Source organism: Mustela nivalis, assembly GCF_964662115.1.
Source record: "Mustela nivalis genome assembly, chromosome: 18".
NCBI lineage: Eukaryota > Metazoa > Chordata > Mammalia > Carnivora > Mustelidae > Mustela > Mustela nivalis.
In genome coordinates this window covers 11559532-11575897 of record NC_139037.1, presented here as the reverse complement: position 1 = coordinate 11575897, position 16366 = coordinate 11559532, and the positions used below count along the sequence as shown (strand labels likewise).

Here is a 16366-nt window from a genome sequence, read left to right as displayed (position 1 = left end):
GAGGCAGGTGGCTGTGGCACCGAGTCCCTCCAGGGTCAGCAGTGATCACAAACCCCGGGGAGTTGGACCAATGGTGCAGGAGGACACAAGAAGCAGATGAAAACCACAAGTCATCAGGGAGATGTGCATCAAAACCACAGTGAGATACAGCTCATATCCATACAGTATGGCAAAGAGAAGCCCAAACCAAACAAACAAAACAAGCAAACAAACAAACAAAAACCCAGGAAATAAGAATGAGAAAGGATGTGGAGAAATGGGATCCGTCGCACACTGTCGGTTCCTCAAAAAAGTACCGATTTACCCCATGATCTCGCAATTCCACCTTGGCGCATACACCCAGAAGAATTCAAAGCAGATATTTGTACACCCATGTTTGTACCAACATTATCTATGGTATCTAAGACATGGGAGTAACACACGCCTAACCACAGATGAACACAGAAACAGAAGGTGCTCTATGTATAGAAGAGAATATCATTCGGCCTTAAAAAGGAAGGAAATCCTAGGGCACCTGGGTGGCTCAGTGGGTTAAGCCTTTGCCTTCAGCTCAGGTCAAGGTCTCAGGGTCCTGGGATCAAGCCCTGCATCGGGCTCTCTGCTCAGCGGGGAACCTGCTTCCCCCTCTCGCTCTGCCTGCCTCTATGCCTACTGTGATCTCTCTCTCTGTGTCAAATAAATAAATAAAATCTTTAAAAAAGAAAAAAGGAAGGAAATCCCAACACAGGCTACAGCATGGACAAAACTGTAGGGTGTCAGGCTCAGTGAAAGAAGCTAGTCACGAAAAGGCAAACTCGGTATGATCCCATTTATATAAGTCATTGGACAGAAAGCAGCGGCTGCCTGGGGCTGGTGGAGGAGACAATGGAAGGTTAGAGTTTAACAGATGCAGAGCTCCACTGTAGCAAGATGAAGAGAGTTCTGGACGTGGTGGGGGGCGTACACCAGTGGGAAAGCACTTAATACCACTAATGGAGTTCAGACATAGTTCAGACCTCAAATTACCACAATTTGAAAATTAAGAAAAAACACAGAAAGTGAGATGCTGCATCACACCTACCACAATGGCGATGATTTTTTAGAAGGGAAAACAAGAGGTTTTGCCAAGGATGTGGAGAAACTGGAATCCATGCACACTGCTGGAGGGGATGGAAAAATCGGGTAGTCTCTGTGGAAAACGGTATGATGGCTCCTCAAAGAGCTAAACATAGAATTATCATATGACCCAGCAATTTCCCTCCTAGGTATACATATTCCCTTCAAAAGCGAGAACAGGGATTCAAACAGATACTTGTATGCCAATATTCACAACAGCCAAAAGCTGGAAACAACCCAAATGCCCATCAGGGGACAAATGGATAAATGAACTGGGCACAGCCACACAATGGAATATTACTCAGTCATGAAAAAGAACAGAGTACAGCTATATCCTACAACACGGGTCAACCTTGAAAACATCACACTCAAAGACAGAACCCGGTCCCAGTGGCCCACGTACTTCACGTTTCCAGTTCCGTGAGACATCCAAAATGGACAAATCCATAGAGACGTACATTAAATTGAGGTTACCAGGGCTGGGGGAGAGGAAAATTGGTGTTATCCTGCAGGGGACACACTTGAAGTGATGAGAATGTTTTGGGAATAGGGAGCATGGTTGTGCAAATTGGGAATGTAATTACTGCCACTGAATTGTACACTTAAAAAGGGTGAAAATGGATGGACATGGGGAGGGTATGTACTATGGCGAGTGCTGGGAATTGTGTAAGACGGATGAATCACAGACCTGTACCTCTGGGGCAAATAATACATTATAAGTTAATTTAAAAAAATTTTTTAATGGTGAAAATGGGACATTTCATGTTATATATATTTTACCACAATTTTTAAAAACTGATGCAATAAACCCAAAATCATTGCTTCATCTGCTTGAAATGGGTGAATTGTATGGCCCGTGATTTACACAATACCAACATGGACAAGCATGGAGCCTGACTTTGGGCTTGGAGGCTTACAGAGCCTGACAGTCACTCAGCCCCACCAGGTAAGGAGCTGGTGGGAAAGGAGTGGGGTACTTTAGGCAGACAGAGCAAGGCTGGAGAACTCTGAACCCCCAAATCTCCATGAAGCCCCCCATGCCAATACAGGTGCTCCCCGCCCCTGTCCGAGGGAGCCAGCCTCCATCTGCACGAATGCTCTATGCCCACCTGGGGCGGCTGCCTTCTGAGAGAGCCAGTTCTCTGCAGAACCTACTCCACCCATGCGCATCCCTACCCCTGCCCATGGCACTAGTTGGTCCTTTCCATTTCCCTGTACCCACACCTTTCATCCTTCAACTTAAGTGGAAGGTGAAACACTGAAGATGCAAACAGATGAGAACCAGACCACAGAAAACAGAGCTCTGCTTCCTCCACGCCCCCAACCTTCCACCCCCCAAGTCTGCAGGAACCACCACACCCTTTTTCCAGGACAAAGCTTTCCCCTGCCCTTACCTGCCTTGGAGTTTGTGCCTGAGGCCAGTGATGGGGACGGACCACCTCGCTAGCAAGACGCCCCCCTTCCCCTTGGGGCGGTCTTCACCATCTTTCAAAAAGGCCAAGCTCCCATGAGAGGCCTCCCCCAGGCCTCCCCACCCCCCCACCAACCCCGTGGGGTGCATTGGATGTCGCCCGCATTTCCAGCCAAGAACACAAGTGAATCACAAAACCATTTGGCTGAGTGAAAGAATCCACATACAAAGACAACATATAGTCCCATTCCGTGTATATCAATTTCTAGAACAGGCAAAAGTAACCTGCGGTGAAAGAATTCGAAAAGTGGTTAATGGTTACCTCAGAGAAGGGATTGCTGGAAAGAGGCAGAAGGGAACTTTCTGGTATGATGACATTATCTTATATCCTGGTTGTGGTGTTTGTTACACTATGGGGGGGGGGGTGTGGGTGTGTGTGCATCTGTTTGTCCCTCTGTTCATTTAAGACCTGTGCATCTCATCACATGTAAATTATACCTCAATATACGTTATTGTTATTTATTTATTTATTTAAGATTTTGTTTATTTATTTGACAGAGAGAAATCACAAGTAGACGGAGAGGCAGGCAGAGAGAGAGAGAGAGGGAAGCAGGCTCCCTGCTGAGCAGAGAGCCCGATGCGGGACTCGATCCCAAGACCCTGAGATCATGACCTGAGCCGAAGGCAGCGGCTTAACGCACTGAGCCACCCAGGCGCCCTATACGTTATTTTTAATACAAAGAAGAGTCTGGGATTTGACCTCCTGAGAGGCAGGGCTTCAGGAAGAGGGACCCCTTCACCTAAGGAAACTGACATTTGAGTTTGGGCCTCGAGCCATACCCCAGTCACAGCCCTGTCAGCGGTGGAAGGACGCACTCCCTCGCGCCACGCGGCCCCTGGACACCCCCCACCAGAAGCCAGATTCTAGGAGGCGGCCCGGCAGGGATTGGCTCAGCGCCGGCTGTCCCCAGCAAAGCACAGGCGTCCCTGGAAAGAGCCTTCCCACGCTGATTGTTCCCAGGGCGCACTCGGAGCGGGTCATGCTGGGCCACCCGCCCCCTTTTCCAGGAATTTCTTCAGCACCGCCCGCCCAACACACCAGCTGCTGCGCCCCTGCAGCGAGGTGACCCGCGCGGAGTCCAGCCTTTCCGAGATGGCACGCCACCCGCAACCAGGGCCATACCTTCTCCCTTGCGGTGTGCAGGAGTAGGACGGGTGCGCTCCAGGAGCCCAGGACGCAGGGTTCCAAACCGAGGGAGGGAAGTTAGAAATAGCGAAAAGTGAAAGCAGGGAAATACTCGATACTGTCAGCTTTGTTGGCAGAACAGCCGGGTCGGGACACCCGCAGGCTCACCTTGGGACCCTGACGACTTGGCTGCTTGTCCCAGCCCTAAACGCGCGAGGGCGGAGGAGCCCCGCGTCGAAAAAGGAGGGGAACGGCGCGAGCCAAGGGATCCTTCCTTGGGCTCCGGGGTCGCGACGCCGCGGGCCTGAGGGCCTCGGGCCCCGCCCCCCGCGGGAGTGCGTGCACGTGCGCCCCCCCCCCCCGCCGCCGCCGCCGGCAGCTGCGCGCGTTCCCAGATCTCCGCCGCCCGCGCGCGAGGTGCGCGGGGTGGGCGGGGTCTCGGCGCTCCAAGGCCGCGGCCACACCCCCATCCGCTGCGCCTCTCGCACCTAGGGTCCTGCAAGGCCTCCGCCCCCCGCCTCCTTGCTTTCTGACAGGTGGAACCACGCACCCGGCGGCTGCAGCATCGCGGTCAGCCGCTCCCGACTGAGTCTTTAATATGGCCCGACTGGGTCCTGCACCCCGCGCCCCCCCGGGCCTCCTGCCTTCCAGACTCATGAGGGCCCTACGCCTCCAGAGCGTGGCAAGTCGCTCTTGTCCTTGCCTGGGCTTGCGCACAGTCCCCGAGGCGCACTCCACCTGCTCCTATAACTTACAGAATGTCCCCTCTGGGTGAGGCCCTCCTGCCTTGGTATTAACCATGATAACTCCTCAGCTGTAGGAATGTACATTTTACTTTCTTCCCCCTCTTTTCAGTAAATTCTCTCTCTTTTCCCCATGCATGCTTCCTAAAAGCAGGAAAAATCTGTGTTTCTTTTCTTTTGTCCCAGCCCGCTCTGGGCCTGGTAAACCAGGCTGGAAAGGAGCAACGGGCTTGCATGGATAGCAGGGTCTCACAGAGGGGGCCACCCTCCACCCCCTGCTTTGTACCCGGCTTTCCCACCTGTTAGTGTGGCCACCCCTCGCTGTCATTAGACAGTCTTCTAGAATGCAGCAAGGGCACCGATCAGAATTCCAAGGAGCACAGAGGACCAACCAACATGGACCATGCGTTAGGCCGGGTCCTAGCGCGGTCCTTTCATAATGCGGACAAGCATCCCCATTTTACTACTTAGAAAGAAAACCAGAGAGGTCACATAACCTGCCCAAGACTGCACAGCTGTTCTGTGCGGAGCCACCATCGTTGCGACAGAAATGAATAACAGCCATGAGTTATCATTTTCCTTGTGTGTTTTGCGGGATTCAGGCTGTACCTCACACTCGCACCCTCACCCTCAAATTTCTCCTTCCCTGGATTCTTAAGTGCTGAGCAAGGGCCCCACTGTCCACCGTGTCACCCGAACCAGAAGCAGTCCTCCTTGCCTGCCTGCCCCACTCCATTTCCTCCTGCCTGACCCAGCCTCCACCAGCTATCACTGAGAGCATAACCCCAGGAGGCGCCATGCTCGATCCCAGGGTCCCTGGCATCTGGGTGAAGAGACCCGGCTTGCTGTGAACAGGCAGTGGGTGGCCTGCCCCGCCGAGCCACGCTGCACATAGCCCAAGTGACCACCGCAGACACTGAACAGACCCTCACAGAGCCTTCTTGACCATCCCCAAGGCCGAAGGAACATTCTCAGCCCTGGCCGGCTGCCCCTTGGTCCCCACTCCTCCTCCCTCCTTGACCACACTGCCCAGGGCTTTAGGAAAATGAACACACCAGCTCAGTTACTTGTCCAAGGTTTTCCAGCCCATGAGAGAGTAGGCTGGGGCTCCAGCCCTGCCCAGGCCTGGCTGCTGTCCCGACGTCCCTTCCTGGAAGAGGAAGCCCAAGTTCTCTGAGCTCTTCTCCGTGGCTACCTTGTTTGGAACCACCATTGCCCTTGACCCAGACCCAAGCAGGACCATGGGCCACAGCTGCTGCCATCACACACCCTGATGCCAGACCTGCTCTGGCACATTCTACCTCCGTGGGCACATGCCCAGGAAATTGACTGCCACCTCAAGGTTTGCAGATAACAGCTTGGTGCACAGGGATATAACGGGAGCTCCGCAGGCAGGCACCCTACAGCTCTCTGACCACAGCACCATGGCCTTCCTCTGGCTTCTCTCCTGCTGCGCCCTCCTGAGCACAGCCTTCGGTGAGTTCGAGGCCAGCAGAGGCCGGGAGGGAGGTCTCTGCTCCCCTACAACCCTGGGGCCAGATGGGGCAACAGGGACCCTGCTCCCTGTTCAGCTGGACGCGGTGCTGTGAGCGTGAGCACGTCTCTCTCCCCCTCTGGGCCTCACCAGCCCCATCGCCACAAGGGGACCAGGAGGGGACCAGTTGGCCTGGATGGCCAGGATGGCCCCCAGGAGGATAGGGAGGCCAAGTCCAGAGGGAGTGAAAATTCTTCTGAACAGCTAGTGGCTCCCAGCCAGGCTCAGAGGCCGAGCTGGCGGGCAGGTGCGGCTTGGCCTCCACCAGCCCTTCGGGACCCTCGAACCCAGCACTTTCAAGCTTGTGTTCGTGGAGCCCTTAATCTGTGCCAGGAACAGAGCAAGTTCCTGCTTTGCCTGCTGAGTCTTCTTGCAGCTTTCTTTCTTTATTTTTTAAGAATTTATTTATTTATTTGAGAAAGAATTTGAGTGAGTGGAGGGGCAGAAGGAGAGAGAGAGAGATCGAGACAGACTACTCTGAGCATAGAGCCAGACAGGGGGCCCGACCTCAGGACCCCGAGATCAAGACCTGAGCTGAAATCCAGAGTCGAATGTCCAACCCAGGCACCCCGTCTTCCTGCATCCGTCTCCCAGCTCTGTGAGGGTAGCAGCTATATGACCCCCTCTCTGCAGATGGAAAGATGCTCAGAACAGTAGGGCTAGGCAGTGGTGGGGCTGGGCCCACACCCCCAGACCCTGCCTCCAGCCCGTGCTTGGGCCCAGCCACCACCTTGCAGCCAACCTGCTGGGCTTGTCTGGGCTGAAGCACACGTCCGACTGAGCTGTCCCTGGGGGTTCCTGGGAGAGTGGGGAGCCCGGGCCCCCATCCCTTACTCCACGCTCCCACCCCCAGGCTGCGGGGTTCCTGCCATCCACCCCGTGCTGAGTGGCTTGTCCCGGATCGTCAATGGAGAGGACGCTGTCCCGGGCTCCTGGCCCTGGCAGGTGTCCCTGCAGGTAAGGGAGGAGTTCTACCCCTGAGTGGGGGACACGCTGGGGTATGGGCCCACCTGGGGTCAGCCTGGGGGGCTGCTGGTGTCCAGCCAACACACACTCCTCCCCGTCTTCCTCCAGGACAGCACTGGCTTCCACTTCTGCGGGGGCTCCCTCATCAGCGAGGACTGGGTGGTCACTGCCGCCCACTGCGGGGTCAGGTGAGGACCCAGGGTCCCCAGGAAACCCCTTGGTCTGGGGGAGACTCTCTGGACCCTTAACTCCTTGGGCCTCGGTTTCCTTGTTTGGGAACATGTAGAAAACCCGACTCGTGCCAAGGGTCCCCGGGAAGGAAACACCCAGCGGGCTGTAGGGGCAGGTATTCCAGGGGCAGTTGCTAATATTTTGAGGTCCTGTCTCTGGTCAACAACTCAGAGCACATGCACACAGGTACACACGCTAACACACGCAGCCTGCACCTGCTGTGTGCGCCCCCTGCCTCACAGCAGGACCCCCTTCTCTCTCGGGCCCTCTCCAGAACCTCCCACCTGGTCGTGGCTGGGGAGTTTGACCAGGGCTCTGATGCTGAGGACATCCAAGTGCTGAAGATTGCCAAGGTATGGTGGCCTGGAGTCCAGGTGTGACCCTTGGGTAGAGCAGGGGGCAGACCTGGCGAGTGTGGTGCCCAGGCTAATGCCTGAACACCCCCAGCTGTTCCCAACCTCCGCGGGATCCCGTTGTGACAGGGCAAAGCAGAAAGCAGGGTGTCCTGGGCCTGAGCCAGGCTCCTGGGGCCGCAGGAGGGGTTGCCATATTGAAGACAGAAGCACGGGGGTGATGTGGGGTGGCCCAGCGCCCTGGTTCAGCCCTGTGCCAGCCTCTTCCCGGACCCCAACCACCCAACCACAGCCCCCCGCCCCTGCCCCCGCAGGTCTTCAAGAACCCCAAGTTCAACATATTCACCGTCAACAATGACATCACCCTGCTGAAGCTGGCCACGCCTGCCCGCTTCTCCCAGACCGTGTCCCCCGTGTGCCTGCCCAATGAGAACGACGACTTCCCTGCGGGGACCCTGTGCGCCACCACTGGCTGGGGCCTGACCAAACACACCAGTGAGCGCCCTCCAGCCGGGTGGGTGAGAGACGGGGGTTGGGGGGCCAGGGTGCGGTCACTGACCGCCACCCCTATCTTTCCAGATGCCAACACCCCTGACAGGCTTCAGCAGGCGACCCTGCCCCTCCTGTCCAACACCGAGTGCAAGAAGTTCTGGGGCAACAAGATCACCAACCTCATGGTCTGCGCCGGGGCCAGTGGCGTGTCCTCCTGCATGGTACGGTCTCTGGACTCTCTCCGCACCCCTTCCCTCCCAGCCCGGCGTGGGTTCCAGCAAAAGCCCAGGTCAGGGGCTTGGCCAGAGAGAGGAGGTAGAAGCCACACGCAGGCCTCTTTAGACGGCCCGAACCCTCTCCCTGGAATTCCTGCTTGAGCTGTTGTAAAAACGCAGTTCTCCTGGAAGAACGCCCCCGCCCCCGGGAGCAGTGCCGGGTACAGCCTGGGGAGTGGCCCATGGCGCCCAGAGGTCTCCAGACGGGGTTGGGCTCCATGGCCCGCCCTCACCACCCGTGCTTCCTCCCTGTCAACCAAACCACTTTATTAGGCGTCTATCACAGGGTCCCAGGCGATGGCCCAGACGTTCAGGGGCACAAACCACGCAAGGAGCTGCTATAGCTTCTTTGTAATCGTTCATAATCCCTCCAGTAGGCATGTGCCATGTGTCCGCGGGCTGCCAGGCCCTCGTCAGGGCTCTGGAACAACATCCAGGGTCCCCTTGGCCTGGCCGCCGGGGCTGCGGATCCAAGCCCTTCTTCTCTCTCCCTGCAGGGCGACTCTGGGGGTCCCCTGGTCTGCCAGAAGGATGGAGCCTGGACCCTGGTGGGCATCGTGTCCTGGGGCAGCGGCACCTGTTCCACCTCCAGTCCTGCCGTGTACGCCCGCGTTACCGAGCTCATGCCCTGGGTACGGCAGATTCTGGAAGCCAACTGAGTCTCCGGCCTCACCCTGCCATCCCTGCCGACCTGCTCCCATGAAGCTTCAATAAATCAATAAAAGACACATTGATGATGTGCTCTTCTGTGGTGGGGCCCCTGAGACCTCATTCTGCTCGTGAACATGCGTCTTCACTGGGACGAATGGCGGGAGGTACCTGGAGGGCCTGCCTTTGGTCTTGTTCTCAAGAGATGACACGGGACCACGGCCCCCATGCCTGGCTCCATGCTTCCACCCCGGGAAGCAGCAGGGGCCTGGCCCTCCAAGCCAGGCTCAGGGTGCTCAGGGCCCCGCCCCGGGGAGTGGGCAGCTGCGGGATGGGCCAGCTGCCGGCTGCACACACCTGTGGTTCCAAGGACCCTTCCCAGGAGCAGCTGCCCAGGCCTGCCCAGGAACCAGGTGCTTCTCAGCCCAGGGCCTCCTGATAAGGAAGGGGATGGCGCGGCAGGCTGCGATTGGTGAGCCGGGGAATATATTGAGGGTCCTTCAGGCTGACCCTATTCAACCTCCTGAGTCACACACCATGACCTTTCTCTGGGCTGTCCTTGGCTTTCTCCTCTTTGGCGGCAGCTCCGGTAAGCGCAAAGTTCGGGGGGGAGGCAGCCCCACACCAGGCCTCTCCCACCCCCAACACCCACACCCCCAGAAGCTGGGACCTGGAGAGCCAAGTCCTAGCACCTCTCCTCACCTGCCCCGCCTGACCCCCCCGCCGGCCCCGCGGGCTCCCCTCTCAGCCTTGCTGGGTGCCTCTCCTGGGCTCCCCACTCCTGCTCTGCCTAGAGGTCCCTCGAGCCCCTCAGACTCCATGGGTCATGCTGGACCTGCCTCATCTTGGCCTCCTCCGTTGGCTCAGAAAGGGGGGGTCGTCCGGACTCCCCCAGCATCCACATCCGTCCCCGAGCCACTGGCGTTGGACCTCCGGAAGGTCTCCCACGCCGGTCCCTTTGGCCCTGCTCCTTCCGTCCTCCTGACTCTGGCAGCCTCCGGGGTTTGTGCTGTTCCGGTGGGAGTAACACTCCGCTGCTACCGCAGACTTGAGGGCAGTGACAGCACCGGGACTCAAGCAGGCTGTCTCAGCCCTACAACCCAGGACCCTGGGTTTGAAGGATGGAGGCTCCTCTTGGGGCACACAGTGGGTTGGGGAGCTGGCTATGTAGGCGTCTCCAGATCCAGGCTTCTAGCTCTGGTCCCTAACTCTGGATGTCCCCAGCCTCCAGGACCCTCCACAAGGGCCCCAGGGCAGCCGCCGGCCAGGTCAGGATGGGCTGGGTGCTGGGTGGCTACAGAGGCTGGAAGTCTAGTTCTCCCTCCTCGGCCCCCATCCATTGACCAGCTACCCTGGCCCTCGCCCCCAGGCTGCGGGGTCCCTGCCATCCACCCTGAGCTGAGTGGCCTGTCCCGGATTGTCAATGGGGAAGATGCTGTGCCCAGCTCCTGGCCCTGGCAGGTGTCCCTGCAGGTGAGGGGGAAGCTGAGGAGGGGGCGGGATGGACTGGGCATGGTCAGGCAGGAGCAGCGAGGCTGACTGTCCGGCTCTCCTCTCCCCAGACCAACTCGGGCTTACACTTCTGCGGGGGCTCGCTTATCAGCCAGGACTGGGTGCTCACCGCTGCCCACTGCAGAGTCAGGTGAGGCCAGGGCTCGGGCAGCAGAGGCCCCCTGGGTGTCAGGGAACAGCCCTCACTCCCTCCCCAGGCCCCATCCCAGGCACCGTGCTGAAGGGTCTGAGGCCAAGGGCAGGTGGGGAAGACGCTGTTCCTACCTCCTAGCCACAGGCAGAGCCATCACCTGCAGGAGAAAATCCCGACCCTTGTGCCCCCTGCCACCCTGGACCCCCACTTCATCCAGGAGAGCCACTCTAGTCCAGGGCCTTCAGTGCACAGCTGGGGAGCCAGGCCCCCATGTCCTCGTGGGAAGGAGAGGTTCAGCCGGGGCTTCCTGCAATTGGCAAAAGGCACACCGTGTCCCCCGTGTGCCTGCCCGGCGCCCGGGCACCCCGAGACCCCTCTGCCACCTCCTCTCCCCCCAGGAAGAGCCACCGTGTGGTGGCTGGCGTGTCTGATCACGGCTCTGATGGCGAGGCTGTCCAGGTGTTGAGGATCGCAAAGGTACCTCGAGGGCGGGTGGCCGAGGAGGCCGCCCCTGGGGGCCTGGGATGAGGGAGGGGCAAGGTGGGCAGGGTGTGCGGGAACACATGACCTTGGCCGACCCATCGGGCCTCACCCTTGCACTTCTCAGTCCAGAGCCTTCTTTCCCAAGGAGAAAGCTCCTTTACAAATACAGAATGCTGCTTCTGATGGGAAGATGAAATTTTGCTCATTGTAGAAAAGCACAAAAATACAAAAACTAAATATCACCGATGTGTCAAATGCCAGTTTCCAGAGATTTTGCCTGTGCAGCTCCATCTGTGCTCCTTTCTCAACGACTGCCCGCCTGGCACGGAGCCCTCTGCGTCTCGAGACCTCCGTCCCTACCTCCCCACGTCAACCCCCAAGTCCTCTGAGCTCTGCCCAGCCCCCACCATGTCTCCCCAGGTTTTTGAACACCCACTGTGGGACAGGATTATGGACACCAACGACATCGCCCTGCTGAAGCTGGCCACGCCTGCCCTGCTCTCCAGCACTGTGTCCCCTGTGTGCCTGCCCAGCGCCAATGCCAGCTCCCCCCCGGGCTCCGTCTGCGCCACCACGGGCTGGGGCAAGACCCAGTACAACTGTGAGTGGCCTTGCAGGGCCTTTTCGGAAGGGAGGGAGCCTCATTCTGATTTTGGTCTAAATTCCACGCATGTAAATCGCAAACCATAAATCTTTCTTTCCTTTATTTAAAACCCTCATAATGAAAAATCTACCAAACATGATTAGAGATGACCTTAGGGGTGCCTGGGTGGCTCAGTCGGTTGGGTGACTGCCTCTGGCTGCGGTCAGATGGAAACCAGTCTCCTGTGGGGCTCCCTGCTCAGCAGAGGGTCTGCTTGTCCCTCTCCCTCTGCCTGCTGCTCCCCCTGCTTCGCTCTCTCTCTCTCAAATAAACAGATGAAATCTTAAAAAGTTGGAGGGGGCGGACACCTGGGTGGCTCATTCCATTAAGAGTCTGCCTTCGGCTCAGGTCATGATTCCAGAGTCCTGGGATGGAGACCTGAATCTGGCCCCCTGCTCAGCAGGAAGCCTGCTTCTTCCTCTCCCTCTGCCTGCCATTCCCCCTGCTTCTGCTTTCTCTGTCAAATAAATAAATACCTAAAAATAAAAAGATGAGCTTAAGCACTCTGTCCTGGAAGACCACCTTGCGGAGAAGCACGGAAGCACCGGCAAGCGTGGCCCCTCACTGCCATGCCCCACCTCCACGCCCGACTTCCCTCCTGACTTGAGGCCAGTGGCTGTGTGTGGCACTGTCCAGGGGGTCGGGGCGGAAGGAGAGGCCCTGACCCCTCCGGGCCTGCTGTGTCCCTCCAGCCTACAAGACCCCCGACAAGCTGCAGCAGGCGGCCCTGCCCCTCCTGTCCAACGCCGACTGCATGAAGTTCTGGGGCAGCAGGATCACGAATGTGATGGTTTGCGCGGGTGCCAGCGGCGTGTCCTCCTGCTCGGTATGGCCCGGCTCTGCCACCCTGGTGCTCCCCGTCGGACCTCATGCCACCCCTGCTCAGCCCAGAGGGCAGGTCCTCTCTGCGCGTGTCTTGGCTCCTTTGCTCAGGCCAGCTGCCCAGACCCCAGCCCAGACCTGGACCTGCAGAAACAGGGGCCTCTGCCCAAGGGCTCTCTCTGGCCTGGGCGTGCTGCAGGCCTTAGCCCCCTCACGCCAGCCCCCGGGAGCCGGGAGTTTGTAGCCCATTGCACAGGCACTGGCCGGGTCAGAGGGTTGTCCACCTGCCCCAGGCCCTCTGGAGTTGGTGACGGAGCTGGGGCTGCCATGGGACCCACATTGAAGGGTCTCCTGCTCAGTCACTGTGCCCAGGCGTGTCATTTTTCTGCACTGAACCTGGGCTGGGGCAGATCAGGGCACACTGGGGCCTTGGCACCCCACTTCGGGCTTGGAAACCAGTCCTTTATCCTCCTGCAGGGCGACTCTGGGGGCCCCCTGGTCTGCCAGAACGACGGAGTTTGGACCCTGGTGGGCGTCGTGTCCTGGGGCAGTAGCTGGTGCAACCCATTCTCACCAGGGGTGTACACCCGCGTCACCAAGTTCATTCCCTGGGTTCGTGAGGTTCTGCAGGCCAACTGAACCCCTGCCTCACCCCCCAACTCCTGCAAAACCCAAATAAAACCCTGAGAGCAACCACATGCCTTTTGCCGTCTGTGTCCTCGCCAGGGTGCTGAGGGGCGGGAGGATGGCGGCCTTCACTGGGGTCCCCGCTGGGGAGGGTTGACAGATCCTGCCCTTCTTCTTAGGGGTAGGAGACCAGGGCCCAAGGTGACGGGCAGAACAGTCAGGGTAGGAGCAGCAGTTCCTGAAACCCAGGGCAAGGGCCCTGTGGATCCCCAAGTCCCAACGTAGAGGCCAAGTCTATGCGTAATTCAAGGAAGACGCTCCGGAGTAAGTCCCTGGGTGAAATTATGAGCTTCTAAGAGCAAAGCTCTGGGTGAGGTCTGTGAAAACAAGTTTCTGTGGTGTCCTCCACGGGTTCTCTGCCTTGGAGCGTAGGCCCCAGTGGAGCCCAGTGTGCTCCGGGAGCTGCTTCAGTCCGTGCTGGCTTCCCGCCGACCTGGCCACGGGCGCACCCCTCCTCGGCCATCGCGCCCTGCTGTTTGAGGATGACTCAGCTTCTCTCCAGCAGCCTTGGCTCTCAAGGTCTCGGGGTCATGGCAGACCTACCCCCACCTTGGAGGAGATCCCTGGCCTCATGTCCTTAGCCTGGCTCCTGAAGGGACCCACTTGGTCTTCACCCTCCCAAGAAGCTTCCCACAACTTCACCCCAAATCCCCTCCGTCTGTGGCTCCTACCCTGTGGCATCCGAGAGCAAGGACACCCCTGCTTGCATCCATGAGGCCTGTTGGCTCTCACACCTCACACCAGAGGCTTCCCATTTTTAAAATTTTATTTAAATGTAGACTATTAGTCAAATGACTGGAAAATCAATAATGAAAAATAGTGTTTTAGAGTTTTTCTCCTGGTACAGTGGCGCTTGTGGTGTGGGGGAGCGAGGGACAGGGCCCCCAGCGGGGCTAGGATCAGCTCAAGGGGTCCTCTGAGGCCATGGGGATCGAGGGGTCTTTGGGCCCCGGCGCCGTGTATGCAGGAAGACCCCAGCCTACTCCTCAGCCTTGTCTCCCGGGGGCCCAGCTCTGCTTGGGCTCTGCTGAGGAAATGCTGTCCCATATCCTGCCCCGTCATAAATATGTACAAATCCCTGGACAGTCTGGGGCACCAGGCCTGGGCAGAGCTGGGGTGCCTGTCCCCACGCCTACAGCACGGCAACTCTCTCGGGGCAGGTGTCCTCCTCCCGACCCCCATCCCTCCAGTCACCGGCTCTCAGGCTGCTGCCAGCTGGCCCAGGACTCGGCGGAACTGCTGGGTGCTGTGGCCCAACTCCTTGACCCTGTCCACCATGTCCTGGGCGGCGGCGGGGGATGGGTACTGCAGGGCAGCGGCCTTGGTCGTGGCCACGATGCCACGCAGAAGGTCACACAGTAGGTTGCTGTAGTGGGTCACCTGGCTGCGCACGTCGGCCGCCTTGGCCTGCCGCGACAGCGTGTCCCCGATGAACACCAGCTTGTGGGCGCTGAGGATGACAAACTTGCTGTGTGCCACGAAGATCTTGGGGGGCTGGTTGGTGGCCACGGCAGTGAAGAAGGCGTCCACCGCATTGGTGAGGGTGGTCAGGTTGGCCTCGCACTGCTCCAGGTAGAAGAGCAGCAGCTGCCGGTCCGAGGACCCCAGGCTGCCTGTCCGCCCTGGAGCCAGTGGCTGCGCTGGGGTCCAGTTGGCCAGGTCGTGCTCGATGGGCCGGGACACCTCCTGCTCCAGCCGCTCGAACTGCTTCAGCTGCAGCAGAGGGAGAGCAGAGTGAGACCGCGGCTGCACCACGCCGAGAAAGAGAATGGGACGGCTCCCAGCGGGAGCGGGGACAGGCGCGGTCTCTAGGCCACAGGCAAAGCATGCGTCCGCAGCGGCCTCCCGACACTCGCCAGTAACTTCTGCTAATCTCAAAAGGTAGGATTCCATTGATGTAACATTTTGGAAACCATGAAATGATCGACACAGAACAAATGAGCAGCTGCCGTGGTTGGGGACGTCAGTCTCTGCTTACGTAATCGGGAAGCAATCACTGCGGGAAAGTGCGTGAGGGGGACACGGACCTGCTTTATATATACTCTCTGCAGCTTCCTAGGAACCTATCCATACTTCACAATGAATTTTAAAAGCCCCACATTTTGTCTTTAACATATACGTTGTAAAAAGATTCAAATCAGGACACCTGGGTGGCTTAGTCAGTTAAACATCTGACTCTTGATTTGGGCTCAGGTCATGATCTTGGGGTCACGGGATCGAGCCCTGTGTAGAATGTGCTCAGCAGGGAGTCTGCCTGATTCTCTCCCTCTACCCCTGCCCCCAATCACGCTTTAAATAAATTAATCAATTCTTAAAAAAGAAAAACTTCAAATACACCAACAAGCAGAAAACAAGACAGCTGTCCGCTGGTATCTCGGGTCCCCGGAAGTCACCCCTGGTAGAATACAATCCAGGTCTGTTATCTTTTAGAACCAAACACAAGTATTTGCAGACGAAAGGCTGTAACGTCTCCAACATGGTTTGCGGGGTAAGGCTGCCAGATACCCAGCTTAGCAGCCGTCCCGAGAGGGGCTGGGAGTGGGTGAACGCACCCAGGGGACTGCCTTCTTCAGTTTTATAAGGGAATTCAATTTCCCATTATAAAAACTTTAAACAGAAGAGATGTAGCGGGGTGTGCCTGGCTGGCTTAGCTAGGAGAGCGTGCAACTCTCGATTGCAGAGTTGGGAGTCTGAGTCCCACAGTAGCGATTACTTAAAATAAAATCTTAAAAAAAAGAAAAAAGAAAGGTCATGGTATTTGTAAAACTTGTTACTTGTACCAAATGCTGTTTTCTTACAATACATAATTTTTTGAGTATTTCTAGGCTACATGGTCCATCTGCATGTTTTTTCAGACTGTCTTAGTCTCTAAAATCCTTCTCCGATGTACTTATTAAAACAAAAATCCAGCCCCAAGTGGATCCATGCAGTTCACACCCACGGAGTTTGAGGGCCGACTGTTTTACGGCCGCCCTTCCAGCCCGAGCCAGAGGGCAGGGGCCCGCCGTCAGCTGGCCTGTGTCAGCGCAGGGGGAGAGCGGCTCTCCACGACGGCAGCCCCCGCCATGCAAGCTGCCCGTGTGGACTGAGCTGACTGACCGGGGGCCTGCGGGGCTGTGATCAGCTGTGCACAGGCTCAGGCACAGATAAGT

At 57.8% G+C, this 16366-nt stretch overlaps 3 protein-coding genes and 1 long non-coding RNA gene across 4 annotated transcripts in view; 2 read left to right on the top strand and 2 right to left on the bottom strand.

Moving 5' to 3' along the window:
* The window catches only part of LOC309853806, a 56416-nt gene extending 52537 nt beyond the window's left edge, over nt 1-3879 (bottom strand). Inside the window, exon 1 of the long non-coding RNA XR_014305953.1 lies at nt 3861-3879. This is a non-coding gene — a long non-coding RNA (uncharacterized lncRNA). The remainder of the gene's footprint in view (nt 1-3860) is intronic.
* Nucleotides 3880-5797: 1918 nt separating this feature from the next.
* On the top strand, nt 5798-9014 carry LOC309853793 (chymotrypsinogen 2-like). The gene is made up of 7 exons (XM_082712291.1): nt 5798-5911; nt 6823-6926; nt 7044-7123; nt 7441-7519; nt 7834-8014; nt 8099-8232; nt 8784-9014. Exons 1-7 carry the CDS (start codon nt 5860-5862, stop codon nt 8943-8945), a joined length of 792 nt encoding a protein of 263 aa, XP_082568417.1. The 5' UTR covers nt 5798-5859; the 3' UTR covers nt 8946-9014.
* A 353-nt stretch (nt 9015-9367) lies between these two features.
* On the top strand, nt 9368-13225 carry LOC309853794 (chymotrypsinogen B-like). The gene is made up of 7 exons (XM_082712292.1): nt 9368-9523; nt 10304-10407; nt 10497-10576; nt 10978-11056; nt 11483-11663; nt 12398-12531; nt 13005-13225. The coding sequence occupies exons 1-7, from the start codon at nt 9385-9387 to the stop codon at nt 13164-13166; spliced, it is 879 nt and encodes a 292-aa protein (XP_082568418.1). The 5' UTR covers nt 9368-9384; the 3' UTR covers nt 13167-13225.
* The window catches only part of BCAR1 (BCAR1 scaffold protein, Cas family member), a 37417-nt gene continuing 32800 nt past the window's right edge, over nt 11750-16366 (bottom strand). Inside the window, 1 exon segment of the mRNA XM_082712213.1 lies at nt 11750-14927. Within this exon segment, the coding sequence (XP_082568339.1) occupies nt 14415-14927 (513 nt within the window). The 3' untranslated portion in view covers nt 11750-14414.